A 25,725-nucleotide genomic window follows, 5' to 3' on the forward strand; every position below is an offset into this window, starting at 1 on the left:
ACTTGGACCTAGGAATTAACTGATTAGAATTTGGTGGTTGAAGGTTTAAGGGCAAGGCCACTGTGACCTCATAAAACATGTTTTTGGCCATAACTCAAGAATTCATATGCTAATTATGATTCATTCAAATAATTTAAATATCTTTTCGTCTAATGGCAATTGCCAGTATTGCATTGGCAGGTGTTTGACCCACCAGTGTAAACTTATGCCACTTATGTTGAAATAGGAGTTTAAAAAGGCCGTCAAACAGTGTCCTAAAAACTATGATCATTCCTAGTTCTTGTGGTGCAGACACAATAAAAAGTGGGGTCCAGAGAACTATGAAAAAGTTGCTCTGGTTTGAAAATACCTATTAGCTACCTCTTTGTTCAAGGGTAATCAGGACAAGGGCTCTACACAGTATAGTCACTATAAAAAAGCTGCATACAGAAGCTTTATATTCCAACTTTTTAATTTGTCTAAATCAGAAACAGGTACAGGCTTCTAATCCAGCCAAATGAGACCATACCTTTGCTCCATTTTCCCAAATTTAATTGTAGTGTAATCAGCAGTCAGAAAAGGAAAATCTTTCTTCCAACTTGGTCACACCAATTTTTCAACAACTTCTTTGATTTAAAAGCAGTGCTTGAGGTCATTAACTTGCAAATCTCTCCAATGCAGCTTTGATATTAGCTTTAAAAGAATTCTTCATTATACCAGCAGGGGTTCTGAACCCTTTTCTGGTAATTATGTTGATCCCTTTTTGTTAGGCCTTAGATATCCAGTGTGATTTCTTCAAAATACATTACTGCTGTGCTAATTCAGAAGTAGAGAAGTACAGGGAAGACCATTTTGTTAATGCCCACATGTGGAGAAAAAAAGAAAATTAAAAAAAAAGATAACGCTCACATACATGCACTCACCTGCCACCCACCCACACACACACATGCAGCTGCACTCCAACTGGTCTTCCGCTAATGTCTCTCCTTCTGTCTTCATCATGTTTCACCAGGTCAGACACTTCAGTAGTAGCACTGAGCAGTCAGGTGGTAATTAGCCACATCTTTCTCGGAGCAGGAGCTCGTTTTTCTCACTTTTCAGTGACTCATGCTTTCCAAGGCCTTGTCAGATTTCCGATCCCATTGCTGTGACTCAGAATGTCAGGAAGTGTCCCCATTCTAGGCGTGGAGTCGTGAGGCACCATCAAGGACATCAGTGGGTGACTGCAGCAACGTGGGGACCTCGTGGCAACCACAGACACAATGGAGAGACACTAAGCAAGGCCATTTCACTCATTGATTCACTCATTGGATTGTCAGTTGACGCAACAGGAAAAAAAATATGTGAATCTTCACGATATGTCTAGTGGTTGTGTCTGATCAACATTATGGTGCTAGGTTTGTACTTTTCTCACACCTCTATTCCAGGGCATTCCTGGAATAGAAGAAATGAAGATGTAATGAGAGAGACAGAGAACAGAAAAACTAGTGAGCAGCATGAATGGCTGGTGAAGGGATAATGCCTTCCTGAAGAGCACAGGGAACAGGTCAAAGACTAAGTAATTTCAGTTTCAGAGCGGGGAGGGGGAGGACGAGCACATCTCTTTTTAATCACTTCGCCCAAAGACATCCCGACAATTAGAGTTGTGAAGTCCACCGAGCATGAGTGAGGGATAGATGGAGTGGAGAGGAAGGCAGAGAGGAGTCAAAGAAGGGCGCGGGGGTGGACATGAAGTGTGAGGTGCTTCCTTCAGCTATTAGCAAGCATGTCTCAGAAGTGGGAGCAGTCTGAGAAGCACTGAACAATGGAGTCGGTCAAGCAGAGTAAGAGTGGAGTTAGGAATTAAAAGGGCTCTATGGCTTTTGGGGAGCAGTTAATTCAGTGTAGTTTCAGTAGATTTTCACTCAAGTCTCAGTGGTCTTTGACAGAGATCACTGAATCGTCATGGTGGCAAGAATGACTGTCAAGAAATTTTGCTATATTTTACCCAGGCCTCTATCCCAGGAAATGATTCCCATATTGGAAAATTCCACACACAATGTTTCACATTCAGGCTGTACATTCAGTGCTACTGCAGGAGGTAGTTTACTCAATATGTAGTGAGGTGGAAAGTATAGGTGTGGAGGTCAGGGTGGTGAATGAGCAAGAATCTTAAAGTCGAAAGTGAGTCTGCCTTTAATGCAGGAGACCTTAGTTTGTGTTCTGTCTCTGACCTGTGATTTACCTTTTCCTACTATTATTACATTAGTTACCAAATAAAGCAAGTCAGTGCTGGAATTTCGTGTGATCTCAAGATTCTCACATGATCTTGTGATCCAGCTGCCTCTCAGGATAGTGAGAAATGAAGGTGGAGAGTAAAGTTGCAAATATAGAAACCTGTAACACTTGAAATTATTGTTCTCTGGGAACCTTGAAGCTTTTACTTTACAGTAATTGTTATGTTATTTTTGTTATGTTAGGGTATAACCAGAAGGAGACCACTGATGTTTGAAGTGACTTTGGTGGCACAGCACTGTTTAAGAGTGAAGTTATTGGATATTTTTATAGTAGATCTTCTTTTTGGCTTTGCACTTTGTAGACGGTCGGAGGACGGCTTGTTTTGATTAAAATTAGGCAGAAGCTCAGTGTTTAACTTACTTCAGTTGGAAAGAGGTGTTGTTTTACTCTTAACTTTTACTCATGAATTATTGATCCGAGAAGTTAGAATCTGTTAATATCCTTCCAACTTCAGCGAACTGCGTAGAGCTGTGTTCACAAATGGCAACTGCCGTTTGCAACCACATTTGTACCAGCTGACAAAATAAAACTATATTAAAACATCAGACAGCAGTGAAAGGAGACTAATAATGACCTCATAGGCTTTCTTTCACGTTTGTAGGGCTGGTAAACATTTTGTTGTGGTCCAGCCAAAAACAGATGGCTCTTGTCTTCCTCTGTGGCAGTTTTGGCAGTGCCTTTCGTGGGGCTCTGTGGTGGTTATGATACAGTGCCACCACATCCATGTAAGAGCTCATTTAGGCTGAATGTTAGATACGGAGACAGACAGAGCCTTCTGTTCGTACTCTGCATTAAATTCATCTGTACTTGTGAAAGTTTTCTGAAAGCTTACAGATATGGACTTAACAGAGCAGCAACACCGGAGATCATGGAAGCAGTGTAGCGTAGTTCAAACAAGATACACTTGCCGAGACGATGAAGAAATTTTAATGATGGTGGAACGGAACAAATTTGTAATATAGTGAAAAGAACTCTCAGCCCACATGTCAGGATGTATATAATGGCCGCACAGACCACCTCCGTCTACAGCACTACCTCTGTTTAAAGGTACAATATAGTGGCCTCCTCCACCGTTACCTGGTTTGTTGTAATGGGAAACATTTGACTCTGCCCTCTAACGCCTGTTTTGGCTCTATTTATACCAACATAAAGGACACGTACATGCAAACGTATCTATTTATGTACATGAAGGGAGTATAAATGAGCATTAATGCCACAATTGCAGTCACAAATGACAGAAATTCACCAAGTGCAATATTTGTTAGAAAAGTATCGTCCATTTTGAGTTTTGTCGAGAGTTGGAAGCGGGATGAAAATTGTAAAGGTGGCCGCGTCGTAATATCAAGTAAATCCTAGTAAGTATTGTCTTGAGAGGATGTTGGTTCTTTGTTTGTGATGAAGTAATTAGGTATAGTATGGTTATTTTTAACCATTTCTTAATTGAATTTATTACAGTTACTGTATTTTGATGTATACCATTTCACCCACCCGTATTGTATATGTTTTAGTTGCCTATTTCTTACCATGCCCCTCTCAGTCATTTACTTGCCCTAAATGCAACCTTTCCCCAACCAGCAGTGCAGCTGCCATGTGCACATACTATAGAAAGCAACAATTTTACCAGTCCAACTCTACAGCTGATTTGCATCAAGTGGACTCACTATAATCTTCTGCCATGTGATTGCTATCATCAATGACTGTAAATGTTTTATTTGTCATTAGCAGCATGTTTCCAGGGCAGCTAATGCAAAATCCACACAATAAACAGCTCCCAACCAATTACATCATAGAGCAGTCAGTGTGTTATTGTGATGTTAGGTTCCTTCCATTATCACTACCCCCTTTTCCCCAATTAGCTGAACACTTACTGTAGGTGCGTGCTCTGTAACAGCCTAACAGTCCTATTACCCTCCACTGCTCTTGTAAAGAAATGATATCCTAATGCTTATCTGCTGTTCTTTCAAGCGTACACTGTTGGGGAAACTTGTAAAATGTGGTACAACTGGTTACAAGCCGGCAGAAAAACCATTTGTACAGCAGCGAGCCAGATGGCTGATTCTAAGACTCACTGTGGAACATGAATTTAGTTTAGTTGTTCTTTGTTAACACCCTCTTTAACATCAACGCTTATGTCTAGGACTTGGCCATATGGCTGAAATCAATATTACAATACTAATAAGAATATTTTTCAGTGTAATGTATGCATGCAAAAATGTATGCAAAAATAACATATAAAATGAAATTCACCATTACTTTCTGTTAGACAAAACTTTATTAGACCACCATTCACCTTATCCCTAACACTTACAACTTAGGCCTACCATACACTAGAAGACTGTTGAAAGACTTTCAAAGGATTAATGTCTCACACCCTCTCACATCTAAAGACAGTGTGAAATATTTAGTTAATCACTCTAAGATTAGACTAAGGTTCTTGCAGGGTTACCATTTGACTAGAGTATTTTAGAGGTTATTTCCCATCCTGCTCCTGGTGGAAAACATTCTAGAAACACAAGATAAAAGGGATCATATGTTGACAGTATTCTTGTCAGTTCGCCATGAATAAAATCTATGAAGATAAACTTGATTTCCATACAAACCTCCATACAAAACTGTGTTATTTAAGTGGGAGGAGAGCATGGGAATAAGAGGTGAACAGTTTCAAAAATGAAGATTTCTCACTACATTAAGTGCTGGTTGGTAGATCTGATGCACACCTAATTAAACACAGACTCTTGTTCCCTTCACAACTGCATCAGTTTCTCCTCATTTTCCACAGTACAAGAGAAGCAAGAATTGTTCACATTCTTGCCATAAATCTATAAAGAGACCTGTTCATTCCAATGAAAGTTGCTCAGTGGCACATGAAGCCGAAATGGTTCAACTGCCACCTATAAAATTACCTGCATGATTGGCGCTGCTTCCGCATCATAGAGGCGCACTAGAGATTCCTGCTGGTCAAGCTGGCTGCTTCTGGTCTAGCGCTCCTATAGCTTGAATGGGGATGAAATTATTAAATCTTGCAGGTCTTCTAAACTTTCCAAATGTTATCCAACTGAATGGATCAAATCCTGATAGTGAAATGAGTCATTTCTCGGGGTATTCTCAAAAAAATGTATCTACTGATTTACAAATGTCTTTTTCACCATGTAAGTCTATGGGGAAAAGTCTTTTGAGGCCCAATGGCATAATGTGGAACATCCCAAAGTTGTAACTGCATTGTTTGGCCACTACAAAAATTGGCTTCAAAGCCTGGTGCACTTCCTGGGGGCCTGGTTCTTGTGACTTCCTGGAGTCCCCTCCATGTTTACTGTCTACCTGGTTTGCTGCATCCTATTTGGTGCAGGAGGGAGCACAGCTATTGGTTGTTGACAATGTTTATGTCATTGAACTTCAGTATTTGCATTAGCCAAGTCTAAAAACTCACAATACCATTAAACATGTTTAATTTTGTTGGAACATCAAGCAAGAAAAAGACTGACTTTAGACAGCACGGATGAGTTTTGTGACCACCTTACACCAAACGATCACGATCAGGGGAGCGTGCACCAACTGCAGCAACAACATTGGAAATTTGTCTGCAGCAGTGAAATTAGTTAAATAGTCATTTGGTGTCGGGCAGGCTTTAAAGATAAATAGCATTTCCTTTTAACAAAAACATTTTTGTCACTGAGCATAATTAAGGCAGAATCTCTATTTCCCTAAAGTGTATTGGCAAATTAGTATGTAAATGTTATTTCTAGGGGACAGGGTTGAATGAAAAGAAATAAAAAGTGATTGTCACAAGTTAGGTTCTTGAAAACAAGGAAAAGGACCCAGATGCAGCAGCAGAATGTAGAAAACACTCCTGCCTGACTAGGAGCAGTGGGTAAAAACAGGCTTACAGTTCAGTTACTTCAAGGCAAAGAGGCAAAAAAAACATCAGATAGGGGTAAAGCAGGGAGCATATCAAAGACAGGTCTTAGGTTAGTTTTAGATTTCTAATCAATATGCATTTGCACATTTTCCTAGTGCAAGGGAAGAGGCAAAATAAGGCTGTGGATTGGAAGACAACATGTTGCAGAGTCACTGGCAATAATCGTGTCCCATTCAGCTCTGTTATAATAAAACTTGTTTCCATTATAAAGTAATGTTAGGAGCAGATGTATTAGCTCTTTAAGAAGATGGATTCTTTTTTGTCATGGCAGCAGTGTGTGTCTGTGAGCTGTTTTTAATGGTTTCTTGAAAACAGTGGGGGCCTTTGTTTTCCAGAAGGCAACGCAGCAGTGCAAGAGAGTGTGGGAGTGTCTGACTGTGCAAAATACATCAGTGGGTTTAGACATTTCATGGGCATTAAAGGTGATAGATTAAAAAACACACTTGCATTATCCTTTAAAGCACTGAACTGAGGAGATTAAATTTAGTTGAGTTTAATTTTAGATGGGCTTTCAATTCATGTCCTGTTTTTTATTTTTAACCTCACCCCTTTTTTCCTCTCTCTTTCTCTCTTTTAATCCAGATTGCTGAGACGTCAAACTCATTCCTGAATCGTATGCTGAACAGAGACACCATCACAAGAATAACATATAAAAGTAAGTGTCCATGTGCAGTAATCTCAATGTCTGAACATCTCTACAAAATAAGCTTAAAGCACCAATTAACATTCGCTAAGCTTTGTCCCCTTCAGTTACTGTTGCAAGACCATGAGATGGCAGTTTACAGAGCTAACAGTTACAGATTTGCTACAGAAAATTCTGAGAAATGTTAGAAGTAATGGGTCTTTTATTTTCAGACGGAGGTGGACAAAAGGAGATTCCCATCTCTGCCCTATGACTATCACCTTTTGTCAACTGAAGCTTGAAGATTTTGTCAGCTGTATCTAGTTAGCTAATTGAGCTAACATTAGCCTCATGAGCCATTTGGAAAATGTCTCCAGCTGACCTTTCAGTGTTTCAAGCTGACTCATTTTAAAGCCAGAGCCCTGCAAAGGGTTCTTAAATATGCACTTGATGGCTGCATACAAGAAATCAATCTAAGAGACTGAGGCCTTTATCCAGGCTGAAAGTCAGCATCTGTTTTATCATACCAACAGTTTTAGCATGAAGAAAAGTAATTTTTTACTTTTAACTAACTTTTTTTTGGATAATATAACACTATCTGAAATAATGAGCTTGGTGGAGCTGTTGGAGTGTAAACTTCCCCAAATACAATAGAGCAGGATAGAGTCGCTAATGTTAGCTCTGACATAGTAGCATCCAGGACAGACAAAGACTATAAATGAAAACTTTGCTGATTTTCGACCAGCTTTGTGTCATCACAGTGTGTGCTGATGAGCGGTGTTTGGCTTCCATCTGTGCCGCCAACCACCGGACCTCTGCCAGCAAATGGGCTGGGAGCTCCAGGGAAGCCAAACAACGTTCATCTGCACACACTGTGATGACACACAGCTGGTTGAAAATCAGCAAAGTTTCTCTGCTTCTCTTCATTGGTTCCTAAAGAGCAGGGTAGGCCTTTATTCAGTGTTATAATCATTAAAAAGCAAAAGCAGCATGAGTATACATTCAGTAGGATACCTTCATGAGCTAGCTAACTAGCTAGCTAACCATACACTTTTCAGGGTTTGATTTTTGTTTTGGAACGGGGAGGAAACGTATCCTTCCAACGTCTCCAGGTAATGAGTGTCATTAATTCACAGTGTGTACCAGGCACAACGCTTAGCTTGAAATCCATAAAACCAGCCTGAAAATGAATGAAATCTGAAACTACTGCATGTGAGTCTCAGCACAGCCTTGTTGTTGTTGGACCCTTGTCAGAGCCGGCCAGTGGTAAGATTGGCCAGTCTTCATTTGAGGGGCAGGTCCAAGCAAAGGGTCAGTTATTTCAGTGCTTGGCATGCCTAAGAGCATACCTTTCAACACCATGGACAGCGCCTTATCAGAAGAAGGACTCGTCTTTTAAAATCCACCAAAATTAACAATTTAACACACAATACCAGTTGTGGATGGAGAGCTCTGGTTATGTTTTACCAGACAGCAGGCAAAGGTCCCCTCCTGAGCTACCCATTTCAGATGGCTGTCACCAGCGTTTGTCACGTTTGAAGCCACTGCTTTTATTCTGCCATACTGATATGATCCTTTATATCAGCATTTCACCATGTGTGATCAAAATTGAAGGCTACTCTTGCAGCATGTGCAGAATGTAGCGTTTTAAATACTGGATACTCTATGAAGGAAGAAGTAAGCCTCCTGGAGCTCTTTTGAAAAGACCAGCTTTCTCTTTGACATGACGGCTAACCATTGAGCGCACTACTAGGTTCAGTCAGAAAAAGCTGCAAGCATCATAGGCCAGCAGCCGCCTTGACAATGACACATTGATTGATTGATTGATTGATTGACTGATTGATTGATTGATTGATTGATTGATTGATTGATTGATTGATTGATTGATTGATGTCACACATACAGACAAATTAGGATTGAATTTACATGCATGGTGCATTGTTTGTTTTTATATTGGGTTAGGTAAAATGAGTGGGACAGAACATGATGAATGTCTATGTAAGCACTAAAAACAAGTATAATTGTATTATTATTATTATTATTATTATTATTATTATTATTATTTTAATTGTGGTAGAAACCAGGACAATTTGGTGGTGAATGTTGAAAATTGGGACACTAAAGTGTTTTACCAATATTTGTCGAAATATCTGTCCCCGACAAAGGGGGTTGTCTAATCACTGTAAGCAGGCTGCTTCGACATTTTGCAAAATCAAGAGCTTTACAGGCCAGCCATGCCTAGTTATGGTGTTAAGTAGATCAGCATATTTGATGAAGTTGATATACTTCCTTGATTCTTGCACTTTTAGGCTAATACCCACTTGGCTGAATGCACTTATTGTGAGTCGCTTTGGATAAAAGTGTCAGCTAAATGTAATGCAATGCTAAGCTATGATTGTACAATTGGTGTTCAGGGGAGGAGGGTTAACAAACGGTCAACTGTTCGACACTCAAATTGTATTTTTCCGAAAGCATCATTATTTCATTTCAAATTACTTATTGAAGGGCTGCAGCAGGATGGGGATGGTGAGATGGCTGCATGGGAACTCTTGATAGCCGGAGGAAGCCGCTGGTGAGGCAGTTAGGCAGCAGTCGACAGCAGCTCTCCAGAGGTTTCCCTCTTCCAGCCTGCCATACTGGAGAGGCGGCATCGGCACGGAGAGCGCCCCAGGCTAGCTTGAAAAAAGAGACAAATAATTGGATTAATGGGGGGAGCAGTACGTGGCTGGATAAACACACTGACCTCTTGTGGCTGGGAGGAGTCTCGGAGGCACCAGGCGGAGCAGGAGGCTTCAGGCGAGGGGCAGTCGGAGGGGTGGGGGGGGGGGGGTCCTCAGGGTCCAGCTGGAGGAGCTGGAGAGGAGCATGGATCCTGACAGCTGTCAAAACTCCCTCAGATACACTGTCTCTCACATGCTGACTCACACACATGCATACACAGTCACACACACCGCCCCCTCATGCTTATGAGTCCTTAGGCATATCCCTCAGCCAGTAATGGTGCCAGCTTTTTTTTATAGCACATATGTACACACATTCAAACACAAAGGCACATACACACCATCGAGAGAGAATAATTATATTCAAGCACATGATCAAAGATAAGCAGCATTGCTGCTTTTCACATGCAGAGAGGATCAGAGATGATTTTTTATGGGGATTTTCTCAAATTAAGCCTATCATGCTTATTAGGTTTTTAAAAATTAATATTCTTTTCATTCTATTTACAGGATGCAGTGTTTAATAGTAATGCAAAGCACAGTTGAATTAGAATTAAAGCTGCAGTGGTCCACCACGGTGACCTCATTACAATAGGCAGTCCATTTGTCAACGGAGGCCCAACAGATGACAAGTTGTTGAGAGCGTGTTACTGGAGTGTGAAGAGGAAGAGGGAGAGAGTTGCTGTCTGTCTAATTAGCGTCCTGACAGTGGAGACAGTTTGGATAAAAGAGGTTTTGTGCTGTAACACCAACAGCCTGTCATTCACAGAACAGTAAATGATATGTGAAATAAGAAGTGAGAAAAATGGGTTATGAAAGATGAGCTCAGTGCTTGATGAGCAGTGGGTGGTGAGTTTACAGCCCGCACACTAAAGAGGAGGATGTATTAGGTAAACTCATAGCCTCTGAGGAAAACACCCAGTTTTTGGTGACCAGACGAGGTCTGTGATGAGAGAGTTAGCAACAACATGTCTGCGTCTACAGCTGTCTGACAAGACTCCTTATGCTACCCAGTGCATTTTATTAGAACGTATATCTATATATTGCCCTCAGAAATTCCTCCAGTGGTACAAAGAGTGTAGTCCTACTGGCATGTACACTACTTCCTGCTAAGTATCCCACATTGATGTGTAAGTATGCCTCTCAGTGATGTTGTATTATGATTTAATGTGTCCAGTATCTCAGTTAACTACTCATTATACCCTGAACATTAAGTGCTTACTGTGTAGGGAACAAGGGAGTGAGTGAAGATACAGGCTGGGAGACAGCTTTATCTGCTATGCATGCTGATGCAGAGCAGTCACTCTATGAATCAGAGTCCTGAATGGCTCTCAGACAGAATCAGAAAATTTCTATTAATCAGACTTTCATACTTTGTATAGTAAAATGTGTATGAAAGCCATACATGCAGCAACAATACTGTTTTGACAAGGAAAATCTCAACTCTAGGTTCATTTGAAGCAGACATTTTTTTCTATTTTTCTAATAACAACATATCAAATCACAATGTGAAAGCATAGTGATTGAACCTCTGGGGAATTATAATGACTTTCAGCTCATTTTTTAGCTGTCCAGCCCACAACTTCACTGTTTGGATAACTCTCACAGCTCTCATAGACTCATTTTTTGCCACAGCAGCAGCTGATTTCAGTGAAAAAGCTCTGGTAAACCCATTGTACACTGCCTGCCCAGCAGCAAACAGCAGACAGACACAGTTAGACACTAGCTGGTGAACATAGTGGAGCATTTAGCAGCCAAAGAGCTACCTCAGGCATTGGTGGAGCCCAAGAGTGAGAGAGTGAATATTGGTCAGAACCTGCAAAATCAACCTGGTCTCATTCTGAACTCATCAAATACCGGCACTTGAGCAGTGTATTCTGGTGTCAGACACCATCGAAAAAGCTGTCCTTTTACATTGGCATGGTACACAGCCTGTTGCTGGTGTTGTGTTGTGGTGGGAGGGGTGGCGAATGGGTCCACCAACCATCGACTTTTACCTGGGAGGCGGTTGCTCCTTTCCAGTATGATTTTAAAGCCAAACCCTGTTCTTTTTTCCTAAACCCAACCACGTGCTTTTGTTGCCTAAACCCAGCCACGCGCATGTGTTGGCTAAATGTAACCATCAAATGTAATTTGTTATTGAAGTAAAAAATGGCAATTCACATTGTTGTACCGACATAGTGCATTTATTGTGAAGGAGACTGTATGCAAACTGTACATTTCCTGTGAAAACGGAGGTGTACTTTGAAAATACACAGCATGTAACAGGCTAAAGTTGACATGGCGTCCCAGAACGTCAACAACCAATACATCCAGGGTACCTTGCATGTCATCTGTCAACGTGGAAAGTCCATGACCATGCGTCGATATGTGACATGGTCACAATGTGTTGGCTAAACCACTGCATCAGCCCATATAGTGTCCATTATCTGTGGTTATACCATGGTCTGGGTGAAAACTCAATTCTGATTGGCTGCAAGGTGTCCGTTAAAAAGTGTTATAGGACAGCTAAAAAGACGTTCCGGTCAAATTGCCTGATGACAGGTTCTAAATTATTGCGCTGGCTCAACTGCTAGTTTGTAACCATAGCAACGGAGACTCAGAGCAGAGGCAGCGGATTACAACGGGCATCATGAGTGATTTTATCATTTCCTTTAATTTATTTGGTGAATTTGATCATTTTGATGACTGGGAAGCAGAAGAAGAGAGGTTAGAGAATGAAAAGAAAAGGGAGAAACGGCACAAGGAGTCGAGGGTCTACAATCACAGCTTCCGGCGCACACCTGTAGGTCGGCTCTCTGACGCCAGCCTGGAAACTCGTCAGATCATGACCGTCACGGGACATCGGTGTGAGAGCAGCCTGCAGGCTTATTGGGCTCCGTCAGCGCAGAAGAGACGAGACTGGAGCAACATCTTGTCGTCTCCAAATGTCCCAACAAGCAGTGCTCAATCTGTCAATCTCTGTTCTTCAAATGCCACTATGATGGACATACCCATATCACTTTCAAATTTCACTATTAATGGTAATGTAGTATTTAATTTTAAATAGGAAACAATCGTTAATGTGTTTATATGATTTAATCTCGACTACTACATGTTTATGAGTTATTTGTTGCAAATAAAAATGATTTTGACTATGCTACTATTTGGATGTTGATTATTTGAAACAAATTTTCTTGGGCCTATAAATTAACGCCAATGAATCATGAAAGTAATACGTTTTTTTTGCACATCATTTTCTGACCACCAGAGTCTGTAACACACAAGCGGTAAGAAGTCAATCAATCAATCAATCAATCAATCAATTTTATTTATAAAGCCCAATATCACAAATCACAATTTGCCTCACAGGGCTTTACAGCATACAACATCCCTCTGTCCCTCTGTTCAGAGAAGTGCACTGGCTTTCTTAAATAATCATCTTCTGAGTAATATCACGTAACATTTAGCCATCATCTCATCTCACTTCCCTTCACTGATCAGAGTCTCTATGGTCTCTACGCTGCGGCCACAGTGGGTTTCCATGGCAACGTCTGTGAACTACAGAGATTAAATAGTCCGCTCAGTTGTGGCTTGTGAAAAACTCTTGATTTTAACTGTAAAACACATTAAAGCATAAATAATTGATTTAATATTCATTTCTTTGGTAAGTGACCATGGTATAAGCGGGTTAATGTCCTTCAAGGTGTCCATTATTAGGAATTAATGGACTTCGCATCGTCCATTAATTCCTGATGATGGACACCTCATCGGGCATTAACCCTTGCTTATAAGCCTCATAGCTATGGGTCAGTAAGGGCCTGCTCCACCTATAGACCAAAGAACTATGATATCGTGCTAACAACAGCAATCAATTCCAGGTTGAAAATTGAGATAAATAAAACCGGCAAACTTATTTATTTACGTTTAAAGATACATAGTTAAACACTTTGGTTTTCGACCAATATGGCATTTCTGTTGTGCTTAGTTGTTGTTTTGCTGTCATCTTTGATAAACCGAATCTACCGGCAAGGAAGCTAAACAAGGAACTTCTGTGGACAGGGCCACAACAAAATGTATTTTAACCACCTGGAACAAAGTCAATATCAGTGTAAGTGTGAGTTATGCTGTGTTTGACGTTGTGGTAGACAAGTAGCTAAGTGGTAACTGTTAAGTAAAATGACTGTATCTATCAATGGAGTCTGGTGGCTTTAATATAACGGGTTCAACTGTCCATATAGTATACACTTCAACTGATGTTGATTTTTTTATTTAGGTTTGCCTCTTTTAGATCTAACTGACTGAGGCAGTGTTTGCTCAGCAGCATTTGATTTTATGCATGTGACATGAGGATTTTCTACCGAGAAGTTGCTGTAAATAAACATTGTTGTTCGATCTATTGGTGGGTTTAGAAGGCTGTTATCAGCCTATTCAGTGGCCGTTACCAGTTTGGTAGGTTTCACAGTCTTTGGGGTTAGCACTAAGAAGATGTGGTGTTAGAAAAACATCAGAGATGAGTTGGTAAGTATTGGTTTTGTATGGGACTTGGACCCCATCTCCTGGGCGGAAGTCCTGTATTTGACCCTTCCACAAACCTTGCACATTGGAGGAAGTCCCATGAAAGCCCTGTCTGGTAGAAAGGTTATAAAGAGTATAATGTAGTTATTAAGTATTTTCTTTAAAGACATTAGTTATTACGTAGTACATAGTTTAGTATAAAGAAGTATAAAATAGAAATACTCAAGAAAATAAAAAAAAAAACAATGGTAAATGGACTGTGTTTGGATAGTGCTTGTCCAGTCAAAGTGACCACTCAAACTCTTTTCAACACAAGCACTGTCACCCTATTTACACACACATTGGGTTGGGTAATCATGGGTACCTGGTAGGTGATCCACAAAAAAATTGATTTGCAGGTGGTATCATGTCTTAATTTTATTTCCCAGTTTGGTTCTGAGTGAAAAAAAGGACATGCGGGTCTAATGGTATCTAAACTATATTAAAATAAAAAGAGAACAATAATAATTGAATTAAATGTTTTAACGTTTTAATCCTCTGACTGCTGAGTTTGTGTGCCGGCTCTGTCTTCTCTGCCAGCTGGAATATAAGAGCTGCTTCAGTCAGGCGCGTTACTAACAGGCACGTTAATTGTGGAGATGTGATGTTCAATTTTATGGGAATAAGCAAAAAATATTCATTTAAATTGTAATTCTTGAATTACATTTTTTTTCAAATATAATACTGGAACTGTTGCAAAACAAATTGGTCATGTGTGCCTAAGGCAATGGGGGTGCGGTGTTGCATGTCGTGATTCCGGTTTGGGGCAGGTCTTGAAAATCAGACCTTTGCAGGACTCTGGGCTTCCATGAGATGAACATTCCCACACACACAAACTGATAGCACAGCCATTGGGAGCAATACAGGGCTCAGTATCTTGCCCAAGTACACTTAAACATGTAGACTGCAAGAGCCAGGAACCCCTCTACTTCGTGATTCACAGCCGAACCAGTAACCTACAAGTACCTCAAATCTTACTATATAATGACAAAAACTCTGTCTGTGTGTCTGTGGGTGTGTCTGTTCCACGTTTTTCTCCTCACTGACTTGGTCAATCCATGTGAAATTTGGCACAGTGGTAGAGGGTCATAGGAGGATGCAAATGAAGCAATATTACATCAATTGGCCAAAGGGGGGCGCTATAGCAACTGATTGAAATTGCAAACTTTGAATGGGCATATCTCATGTCCCGTATGTCGTAGAGACATGGAACTTTGCAAAGAGATGCCTCTCCTCATGAGGAACAAATTTGCCTCAAGAACCCATAACTTCTGGTTATATAGATTTTGAATTTTTGGAAAAACACTTCAAATCGATCTCTTCCTAGGAAGTTTGAGCGATCTGCATGAAACTCGGTGAACATAATCTAGGGACCAATATCTAAAGTTCCCTCTTGGCAAAAGTTGGAAAACTTACTAAAACTGAGCTTCTATAAGGCAATGAATATTGCGGAGGGCGCGGCTCATCACATAAAGGTGTATAACATCTTAAGGGTTTCACTGATCACCACGCAACTTTGTAGGCATATGACCACACATAATCTGAGGGGACCCCTCCATTATTGACCTGATCAAACAAAATTGGGGCGCTAGAGAGCTAATTTCTTATCTAGAACTAACGGCCATATTGATTTTTACTAAACTTGGTAGATATGTAGAACAGGACGCCTCAAGGTGACTGGAGAAATTTAACTCTAACTGGCAACTGGGTGGCGCTATAACAACAGAAAAATGCTTAAAAATGGCTAAAATGCGACCGATCGCTGTGGCTCCCCCATGGACAAATGTTTTTGTTTTTTCTTTCTAATTTTTGGTATGACTAAGTCATGGTATGGTATGCTGTACATAATCACGGAAACTGTCAGTGTGTCACTCTGTCAGTCAGTCATTCTGTCTGTCCCACGTTTTTCTACTCACTGACGTGGTTTATCTATGTAAAATTGCACATAGGCATTGAGGATTGGCATAGGTAGAAGGTGACAAAGCTACCAATGGGTATGGACTAGTTTGTTAATAAAAACTGTACTTTAATAAATTTGTTTCGTCACTCTCCACCACTGTTTTTTCCAGCAATCTTCCTGTAAGAAACATTTTAAACATACGATCGATCTGAATATTAAGGTCCCATCTATTAGCCACCCATTAGCAGATTGCACTTGATCTAGGCTAGCTGATGCTTTTGTGCAGTAGTTTCCAACCTGGGGTCAGGGCCTCAAAAGTATCCCAAGAAAAATCTAAGGGGTCACACAAGATGATCAGAGAAAGAACAAGAAAACTTTTCTGTCTTCTCTCTGAGGAAAAAGAACAGCAATACTCTTTTGTTGAAGATAATCCTTTTAGGAAACTGATGACAAGTGTGCTTTTTTCTTTCTGTTATGTTGTTTTTGTGCAGCTCACAACTTCAAATCAAAACTACAGTACAGTATCCTCTGATGAAACATTAAAAGTCCCTTATTGTTTTTGTTTTCTGCTTTCCTTTCTACAGATGATGCGTATTTACTGACCGGCCTGAACATAGAGGAGATTTACCCAGAGACAAATAGTTTTATCACATATGATGGATCGATGACCATCCCTCCATGCTTTGAGACCGCCACATGGATCCTGATGAACAAGCCGGTGTACCTCACACGCATGCAGGTGAGCCTCAGCCGCCAAGCCAGACCTGAAACATAACTCCCAAAACTCACTGGAGATTGTCTGTCTCAGCCAAGGATTTTCTCTCTAACTATTGTTCTGCCTGTGAAACATGTCAGCCCAGCACTGAGGCTTTTACTCCAACACTTTCCCAGCTCTTCTTTTGTCTAATACTTCATACAGTGTCTGGAAAATAATGCAGTGAATCAAAATGCCTGGCTCACATTTTCATGACGCTTTGGTCAACTTATAACCGGCGTCTCTTCTCATCTGTCTCTGTATCTGCCTTCTTTTAAGATGCACTCCTTGCGGCTGCTGAGCCAGAACCAGCCATCTCAGATCTTCCTGAGCATGAGCGACAACGTTCGCCCGGTCCAGCCTCTGAACAACCGCTGCATCCGCACTAATATCAACTTCAGCATGCAGGGCAAAGACTGCCCCAACAACAGGGCTCAGAAGCTCCAGTACCGAGGTAGAAACGATAATTCACCCTGCTGCTGTTTAATCACCCTCTCGTCACCTCATTACTGACATTTCTTGTTTCATATTTATTTATATTTGATATAGAATATATCTGAGATCTAATTTGCAGGCATATCTCTATTTCCATTGGGCATTACCATATTACTCATAACATCTGCACACTTCCAATTATCACAAATTTTCCTCTAAGGGAAAATTCTAGTTTATTACAACATGGGTCTTATGTTCATAGTTGGCCACAATCAGGGAGGCTGTAAAGAAGCCAACAGTTTAGCCAGATTTTCTAAAGCACTTGAGTTTGGGTAGAACTTTACATTACAGCTGAGTAATAATAAAGTTTCTAGGTGGTAATTTTTTCTTGTCTCACAGTTTAGGCCGTCAGACGTCATTAACAGTCAGAGCCTATAATTCCCAACGGGCACAGACTCACCAACAGACAGGGCTTAACTGAATGTCTTCTGTAGCATTAACCTCTGGCGGGTATTGTCTGTGCTGGGTACAACCCACACTGCCTCAGAATCTACTGCCACCCAGTTGTGGCACTGTGGATACAATAGAACTTACCATAGTTTTCCTCCACCAAATCCACAACCCACTGATAATAGCAAAACCATGAATCTTAAATGAATAAATAAGATGGAACAAATCAGAAAAAGTCATAAAATCATGACATCATAAAGTCATAGAATTGTAAGATACGTAGCTATGACACGTATATACCTATAACATACATGTGTTTTGCAGAAATGCCAACATTTTCTTCCGGCGACTGAACTGAACAGCACTAACATCAAAAACACAATATATTGAGTCAAGTAATTTAAATGTAGAGTAACAAGAAATATAAAGCTTTATTCTTTTTGAGCTTTGAGGTAACTTTAATGTCATTGTGCACCACAGGGTTTCATAATGCTGTTAGAGCCTAGTCCCTCTTTGCTACACAAGGAAAATGAAACAAAAACAGTGTCACATTCCTGTGGTGCATCTTTTAAATTTGCATAATTTCCTTAAACCTGCAAATAATTTATAAAAAGGAAAGCCAGCTCACCTGAAAACTAGTAGCCAAAACCACTGAGCACCGACCTTTTCACGGAGCTGCCGCCATCTTTCAGGAAAAAGTCAAGTCACTGTTATTTATATGGCACTTTACACACAGACACAGTTGATCCAAAGTGCTCTTACAGCACACACCGAGAAAGACAAAACAAAAAGGAAGAAGAGAAACACAAATATTTGAGTGATAATAGCAATAAAATAATAATAACAGTAATCATCAGCAATGATAAAATATCATTACTTGTTATTAATGTACCTTTAGCAGGAAACTGTGTCCTTGTTGTTTTTGTACTGTCACCACGTTGTGACGGTAACAGCAACAAAGGCAGTCACATTATGCACAATTAAAGGCTGGTTAGTAAAATTGTGTTTTAAGATGACTTTTAAAATTTCAGTGGTGAGGGAGAGTCGGATGATGAGAGGAAGAGAATTCCAGAGTTTTGGGGCAGTGACAGAGAAAGCCTTTAGTCCTGGATCTCATGACAGACAGAAGTCTTTGGTTAGACGATCTCAGTTCTCTCACAGTGTGATATGAGGATAGGAGCTCTGTGATGTAAGAGGGGGCGAGGCTGTTTAACACTTTGGAGACAAACATCAGAATCTTCAAATGTATCTTGTAGATAACAGGCAGCCAGCGTACGGAGGCAAGAATGGGGGTAATGTGCTCCCTCTTATTTGACCTTGTTAAAACTCTTGCTGCTGCATTTTGGACTAATTGAAGACCGGGTAAACACGACTGAGTAATACCGAACTATAATGAGTTGAAAAAAAAGTCAACATCAGCCAGGGCACACATAATGTTAATTATCTATATACTGTACTGCGTACTGCTGCCATTTCAAAGGGATAGTGCACCCAAAAATGAAAATTCAGCCATTATCTACTCACCCTCATGTCAATGGAGGCTCAGGTGTTTTAGAGTCCTCACAACACTTGCGGAGATCCAAGGGGAGAGGGGGTAGCAACACAACTCCACCTAATGGAGGCTTATGGAGCCCCAGATTCAAACATCCAAAAACACATAACTGAAACCACAAACTGCTCGTCCGTAGTGATCCAAGTGTCCTGAAGCCCAGACATAAAAAGTTGTTTGGAAAAACGTCATTTGAACTCTGTTTTTAGCCTCATTGTAGCCTGTAGCTCTAACTGCCGCTCTGTGCACCACGTTCACGTGTACGTGTGGTTTCAATTATGTGTTTTTGGACGTTTGAATCTGGAGCGCCATAAGCCTCCATTAGGTGGAGTTTTGTTGCTACCCCCTCTCCCCTTGGATCTCCGCAACTGTTGTGAGGACTCTAAATCTTCACCTGAGCCTCCATCAGCATATGGGTGAGTAGATAATGGGTGAATTTTCATTTTTGGGTGCACTATCCCTTTAATGTACTTTTATAGAGAAGCTCAAGCTTTTTAGCCAGCAGGCGAATGCTCAGAAATCATTACATAAGTGCCAAAGCAAAAAGGTTAAGGAGTGGGAACGGTGAAAGATAAATAGAAGAGTAAAATTTACCACATTACATTTAGTTTTGATTTATTTTATCGACTGACTGGAGGAAAAGCAAAAGGGTTAAAAAAAAAGATTAGCCACTGGTTGTACGCTGAACGGAGGAAACAACATTTTATATTTCTTTTTAGAATTTTACACTACATTTTAATACTCAATTTAAGACTCTTTGTTTAGTCAGTTGTTGTGTTTTTTGACTCAGGTATTACAGCCTTGTGTCAGTTCCGGGCCTCTATGACCCTGAGTGTTTGTTGTCTGATCGTCTAACTACTCGTGTTTCTGGGACCATCTGGCTTCTTTTAGTGATGTCATCCTATCCAGACCTTAGAAATAATTATCACCAATATCAAGGGTCCAAGGATAGATGTAAAGCCGCATGAGGAAAGTTTGTGATTTGTGATATGGGGCTAAATAAATACAGCTGGCTTGATATAATGGCCAAAACTACATAGTTGTTGCAACCATTTCAAACCCATTGCAGGGAAGGTCTCACTTCAGTTTTCTTTAGAGGTGTTCATTTAATAAACTCAAATCTTTTCCTGCAGTTATTTAACTATTTACATCCTGCGAACAAACAACTGGCAAGAGAGAGTGTTCTGTCAGCAAGTGTGATCAAATTATTACTCATCAAACTCTCATCTAAAGAGTAGATATTGCTCCCAAATGACCCAGATGTAATTTATTTTAGATTCAACATCCACATTGATACCAGGAGATTATTGCTCTATCTGTGCTCACCATTTTAATTTATGAAATTAATATGAAATTTGTGCGCTGAGCTGGGACTCAGCTGATGGCTGAGATAATGTAGACTGCAGATTGATGTGCTAAAGAGAAGGAGGGGGAGAAAAACAGGCAGCAGAAAGTCAGATGGCTGGACAGTCAGAACACCTGTTTGGCCCTGACTGACAGATCTGAAAACTGGCTTGTCACAGCTCACTGCAACCTGGGAGGTGTTGCTGCAGTCTGTCATCTCTCCTACTCTGTTTCAGCCAATATATATGTGAGCAACTGCTGCACAGAATGTTGAATATCACTCCTGAAGCGTAAATACGCTACAGGCGAGAGGTAGCCCCAGTCCCTGCTATTCATTCTGTTGGTTTTTTTATTTTTTATTTTGTGCTGTGGATTTACTGTACTGTGGCCGACACACACCATGATTGTTTATCTGTCTGTATCTCTCTCTTATTCTTCCTCTGTTCTGCTCTGCTCGACCACCCTCCCTTTAAATTCTTATTCTGTGCAGCGGTCGTGGGGAGATTTCACCCACCTCACACCATCGTGATCCTGAAACAAATGTACTCACCAGAGAGCCTCAGAGAGCAGGCCAAAAAAAACACACAACAACAGACCTGCTTATTTAATTGTTCAGAGATTGAAAGACCTTCATGATGAAGTGGGGAGGCAGAGGAGTGGAGGGAGGGGGGTTGCTCATTAAAAGGGAAAATACGTCTCTGGTGATTTGTGTAAGGTCAACCTTTAGAGCAGGAGCAACAAGACACACTCCTCCCCTCCCCGGAGAGGTGATTATCAGGGTAACTGAATGGGAAATCAGGGAGGTTTGGGAGCTAATCATGCTCTGCATATGTGTGTGTTTACTTTTTCGTTTTCACCACCTGATGAAAGGAAATCTTATTTTCATAGCACTCCAATAAATCTTTCACATAGCAGCAAGACACCTGTTTATCAAATTACAATATTTACTTGTGTTCTTGGCACCTCCACGTTTTGGGTATAATTTTCTGTCAAGGCTGCCACTTGAAACATAGCGGCACCGCCACCCCTCACACCACCCACCCACCCACCCACCCAGCCAGCCACATTCACTCAAGTGCCATTCCTTTTGAATTGTATGTTATCGCTAAAGATGAAATATGATGTAGGGGAAGGGTGGGTGGGGTGAGAACAGTTGAACTGTGGAGAGCAGCGCATATATAAATCAGTATTCTCACTCCTGTCCTTCTCCTCTCTTCCAGTGAACGAGTGGTTGCTAAAGTAGCCTCCCTTGGATGAGCATGGAGACAAGCGTCAGGGATGGAGAGCGGGACGAGGCGAGGGGAGGAGAGGAGGACGTGAAACCTGGGGTTTAAGGCTGCATCTCATCTAAGATTATTTCATGGCATTGTATAAAGACAAACACTGGACATTATCCGAATTAAGGAACTTTGTATTGCGAGCAAAGAGACTCTACTTTTCATACATTGAGAACAGTTTGAACCCTCGATCTAACACATGCTAACAAGCCCTTTCCCCCACTGTACAACTATATCTATACGGACATTTTGATACCAATACTTTTTTGGGAGAAAACCAAAAAAAGACACTGGGAAAGAAACAAAAAAAGGTAAAGTGGAAGCATTTATTTGATAGCCTCCCAACCAATAGGACAACGTTGGGACTTTAAAAGCCTTTGTACATAAAAAAATGTTGCTATCAATGGGAAAATCTAAGGACTAAGTCACTGCCCCCATCCCGCCGGTCAAGACGAAGTGGTCATCACGGTCCCTCACGGACGTTTCATTCCAGTCACTAACAAGGCATGCAATCAGCAAAACCAACAGAAGAGGGAACACAGCCTTACCTTGTCATTTTTCCAAAACTCGAGTCATGTCATGGGAGACGAGCGAATATTTACAGGCTTTCTTACGGCCTCAGAACAACCAGTGTCTTGGCCTCGTTTGTACATATTATAATTATCAATACTGCAGAAAAATAAATATGTAAAGAAAAGTAATGAATAAACATTCAAAAGATATATTAAGAGGATTTTAAAAAAAAAAGACAAAAAGTTGAGAATTTTAAAAAGCTTGGCGCACTTTGAATTCTGGAGCAGTTCTCAGTCTGAGCTGATGCCTTTTTTCTGTTTTATTGTTTACAATGGTCATACACTGTGTTTGAGTAATGTTATCAGCCCAATAAATGTGTCTGGAAAGTTCACTTTGGAAAACGCTTCACTATATGAGGATCTGACTTACTGTACCTGTACCTGTTTTGTACTGTTCCATATTAAATGTGTTGATATGTCAATATTCCTCCTCAGAGGCATGCTCAATAACACCGCCGACACAGAGACAGCATTGCTCAGAGATTACAGGCGGATAGCGCAGGTTATCAGGGTAGCGTCTTCTTGACAGAGCCTCTAAATGAATGACATGGGATGGTGTCCTGCTGATACAGATGCAGCTTAAAGTCTGGCTTTCTTTCCATTGTTTGCCTGATACAGCTGAAGCTTATCAGCCACGCACAGGAAGCTCCGTCAGGGTTGACGTGACCTGTCATAGTCTATCAGATCACATCAGCGGTCATCAGGGGACAAGGAGGAAAGGAACTTCCTCTCCTGGGCTGATGAGGTACATGCCTAACAATACAAGTCCAACCCACTGCTGACTGCCTCACAGTGTCTCCAAAAAGTAAGTAAACCACTTATAGGACCCTGCCTAAGTGGTTATTGAGGGGGTAAAAGAAGGACACACCACATGTGAGTAGATTGTGTGCAATATTGCTGGGTATGTACATGTTTCACTTTTTCAGCAAGGTTAATGACAAAAATGTTGAGAGAGTTACAGACACTGGTGGAACAGCAGCTGGATGTGACGTCTGGACTTTGGATCCCTGTAGTGTGCTTCTAACTCTTTGGCAACAACTTGCAAAAGGCCCTTTCATTTTTCAATATGTGCACGAAGCTATTTCCTGAACTAGAACACTGACTGAGCCAGGCTTTAAAGGTATAATCCTTAATATTTTGGTTCTATTTCACTTTGCAACATTTGTTGTGGCTGGTGGTTACAAGTATGGTTTAAAGGGGCTCCGTGTGAAATTCAGAACATATGAGTTGTCTGTACACAGTTCTAAATATAAAGGTGGCTATAAAGGTGGCTGAGCCGGCAGCTAGCAGCTAACGGTTCCAACTCCATAAACATGGCTAAACAACAGCCACAGTGCTGACAGATTTAACAGTGTTAACCAGGAGGAACCAGAGTGGGTGCTACACCTCAGCAATGATACCATACCGATATCAGCTGTAACCACGGAATGAGCACAGAGTGGCAGCGACGAGCTAGCCAGTGGGATACACACATGCACTAATACGCACATGCGGCCGGACCCACTTATCACAACAAACCACAGGGAAGCTTGATTTACAACAGTAGACAGCATAAAAAATGTGTCTTAACTTTCTCCCACTGTGCAAAAATGAAGCCAAAATATCCCAGATATGGCCGCTGCCATCTTGTGTTGGTGATGTCATGTGGAGCCAGAGTCTGTGCAGTAGCAATTGCCATTGGTATCGAGTTCCTGATGATACACCCATCCAACCAATTGTGGGCAGCACCATTGATAGCAAGCGTACCGACTGGCACAGACAGTCATCAATTGTGACCTTGATTCTCCTTTTTTAACATCAAATTACTAGTTATAACCAAACATCAGAATAACGATCACTTGAACATACATCAGTGTGATAAGAACTACCTAAAGTGACAGAATGACAGAAACCCCATTTAGGAAAAAGTTATTTGAAGCGTTCTTTGAGTTTTTAGTTTGGCCCATGTCCCATCCTCTAACATGGAGGGGGGCGGGGTTTATGACCTGTACTGCAGCCAGCCACAAGGGGGTAACCACAGTGGTTTGGCTTCACTTTTGGGGAGCTAGCTGTCCAAACTAGCAAACTCAGCAACAGCTACCAGATCAGGTCCCCAGGAGAGCCACTCAGACTTGCAACAAATTTGGCATTTCAAAAATACCTTGTGGCCCAAAAAGCATTTTTCCCATAGGCCACCAGTGTTAAAGAGACATCTGTAAAACTGTTGACAGGACACCTTGGACTGCAAACAAGGTCAATTATGATTCTGTTTAATATGAATTTTTGATCCATTGGGGCTTTATATTTATAAAAATGATTTAAAAATCTGTGAGGTCATTACCATGCAAAGTCTATGAGCTGAGCAAAAACTAGTGGGCGGGGCCAGCAGGAGAAACACTACTATGCATATTCAGTGGGCTGCATATCACAGAAGTAAACCTGGAAGCTAGAAAACTTTTCTGGCATTTGCATCAGCCTAGCAACTCCATTGGAATGAATAGGTGCCATCTTGGCATCCGGTATCTTGTTATTATTAAAATCTATGGAGCTCTCATGTCGCCCATCTTTATATACAGTCTGTGATTACAACACACAGAGGAAGTGTGACTTCATTGTCTGCTCAGGATGCCATTACTCCTCTTCACACAGCAAATAGTGGTTTGCTGCCATATTTATGCTCTGAATGCCACATAGAACACCATCAGTACTACAGGTGTCTGAAATATTAGCAGCAGTAAACACTCCTTGAGGAGTTACTTTGTCAAACATACAACAGAAGAGCAAATGGTGCGTCTGTTTACAGTGCAGCCAAACAAACTTGTAGTTTTGAAAAAGAAGTCAGTCAATATTGCCTTTTTTTATCTGGCTTATTTTTATCTGGCAACTGCAGTGTGATTTTATGCTGAGCATGACATGAGAAGTTTTCCCCAAAACAGTAGAGCTCAGGAATAAGAGCTGTTAGTTTGGTATGGAGGCGAAGGCATGCAGCCTGTCACTGTGGCTGCTCCTTCTTGTTCCATTACTCCTCACAATATCTAAAACTAATCCACAAGCACAGCCACGTGCCTCTCACTCTCTCTCTTTTATTTTGAACTCAGGCTTGTCTGTGCTGCGCCATCGGCTGGACTACCCCTCTCTCTCCTGGCTGTGGGTGCCTCATTCCACTCGTTTGGATTGCTGTCATCCAGAAGATCCAGCCTCTCCTCTTGTCTCTCTCTTTCTCCCTCTGCGTATTTGTTTCATTCTCCTATCCGTGTGAATGATGTACTGCAGACATCCTTCTTGTGTGTTGTGTATCTGCCCTCTTTCCAGGTCTCCATGGTAGGCTGGAGGTTGTGTGGCTCAGGCTCTAGCTGTTTGGTGGCACCTGGATGCTGCTTGGATCCATTGTCTTCACATATTTTTTTCACGCCAT

The 25,725-nt window shown here is 41.1% G+C and overlaps 1 protein-coding gene across 1 annotated transcript in view; it reads left to right on the forward strand.

Moving 5' to 3' along the window:
* The window catches only part of ca10a (carbonic anhydrase Xa), a 379,419-nt gene extending 356,736 nt beyond the window's left edge, over positions 1–22,683 (forward strand). Inside the window, exons 8-11 of the mRNA XM_033611814.2 lie at positions 6,755–6,827; positions 16,535–16,689; positions 16,984–17,158; positions 21,703–22,683. Coding sequence (XP_033467705.1) covers positions 6,755–6,827; positions 16,535–16,689; positions 16,984–17,158; positions 21,703–21,725 — 426 coding nt within the window. The 3' untranslated portion in view covers positions 21,726–22,683. The remainder of the gene's footprint in view (positions 1–6,754; positions 6,828–16,534; positions 16,690–16,983; positions 17,159–21,702) is intronic.
* The last annotated feature ends 3,042 nt before the right edge of the window (positions 22,684–25,725 follow it).

The sequence above is a fragment of the Epinephelus lanceolatus genome, chromosome 21, assembly GCF_041903045.1.
Source record: "Epinephelus lanceolatus isolate andai-2023 chromosome 21, ASM4190304v1, whole genome shotgun sequence".
In the NCBI taxonomy this organism is placed as follows: domain Eukaryota; kingdom Metazoa; phylum Chordata; class Actinopteri; order Perciformes; family Serranidae; genus Epinephelus; species Epinephelus lanceolatus.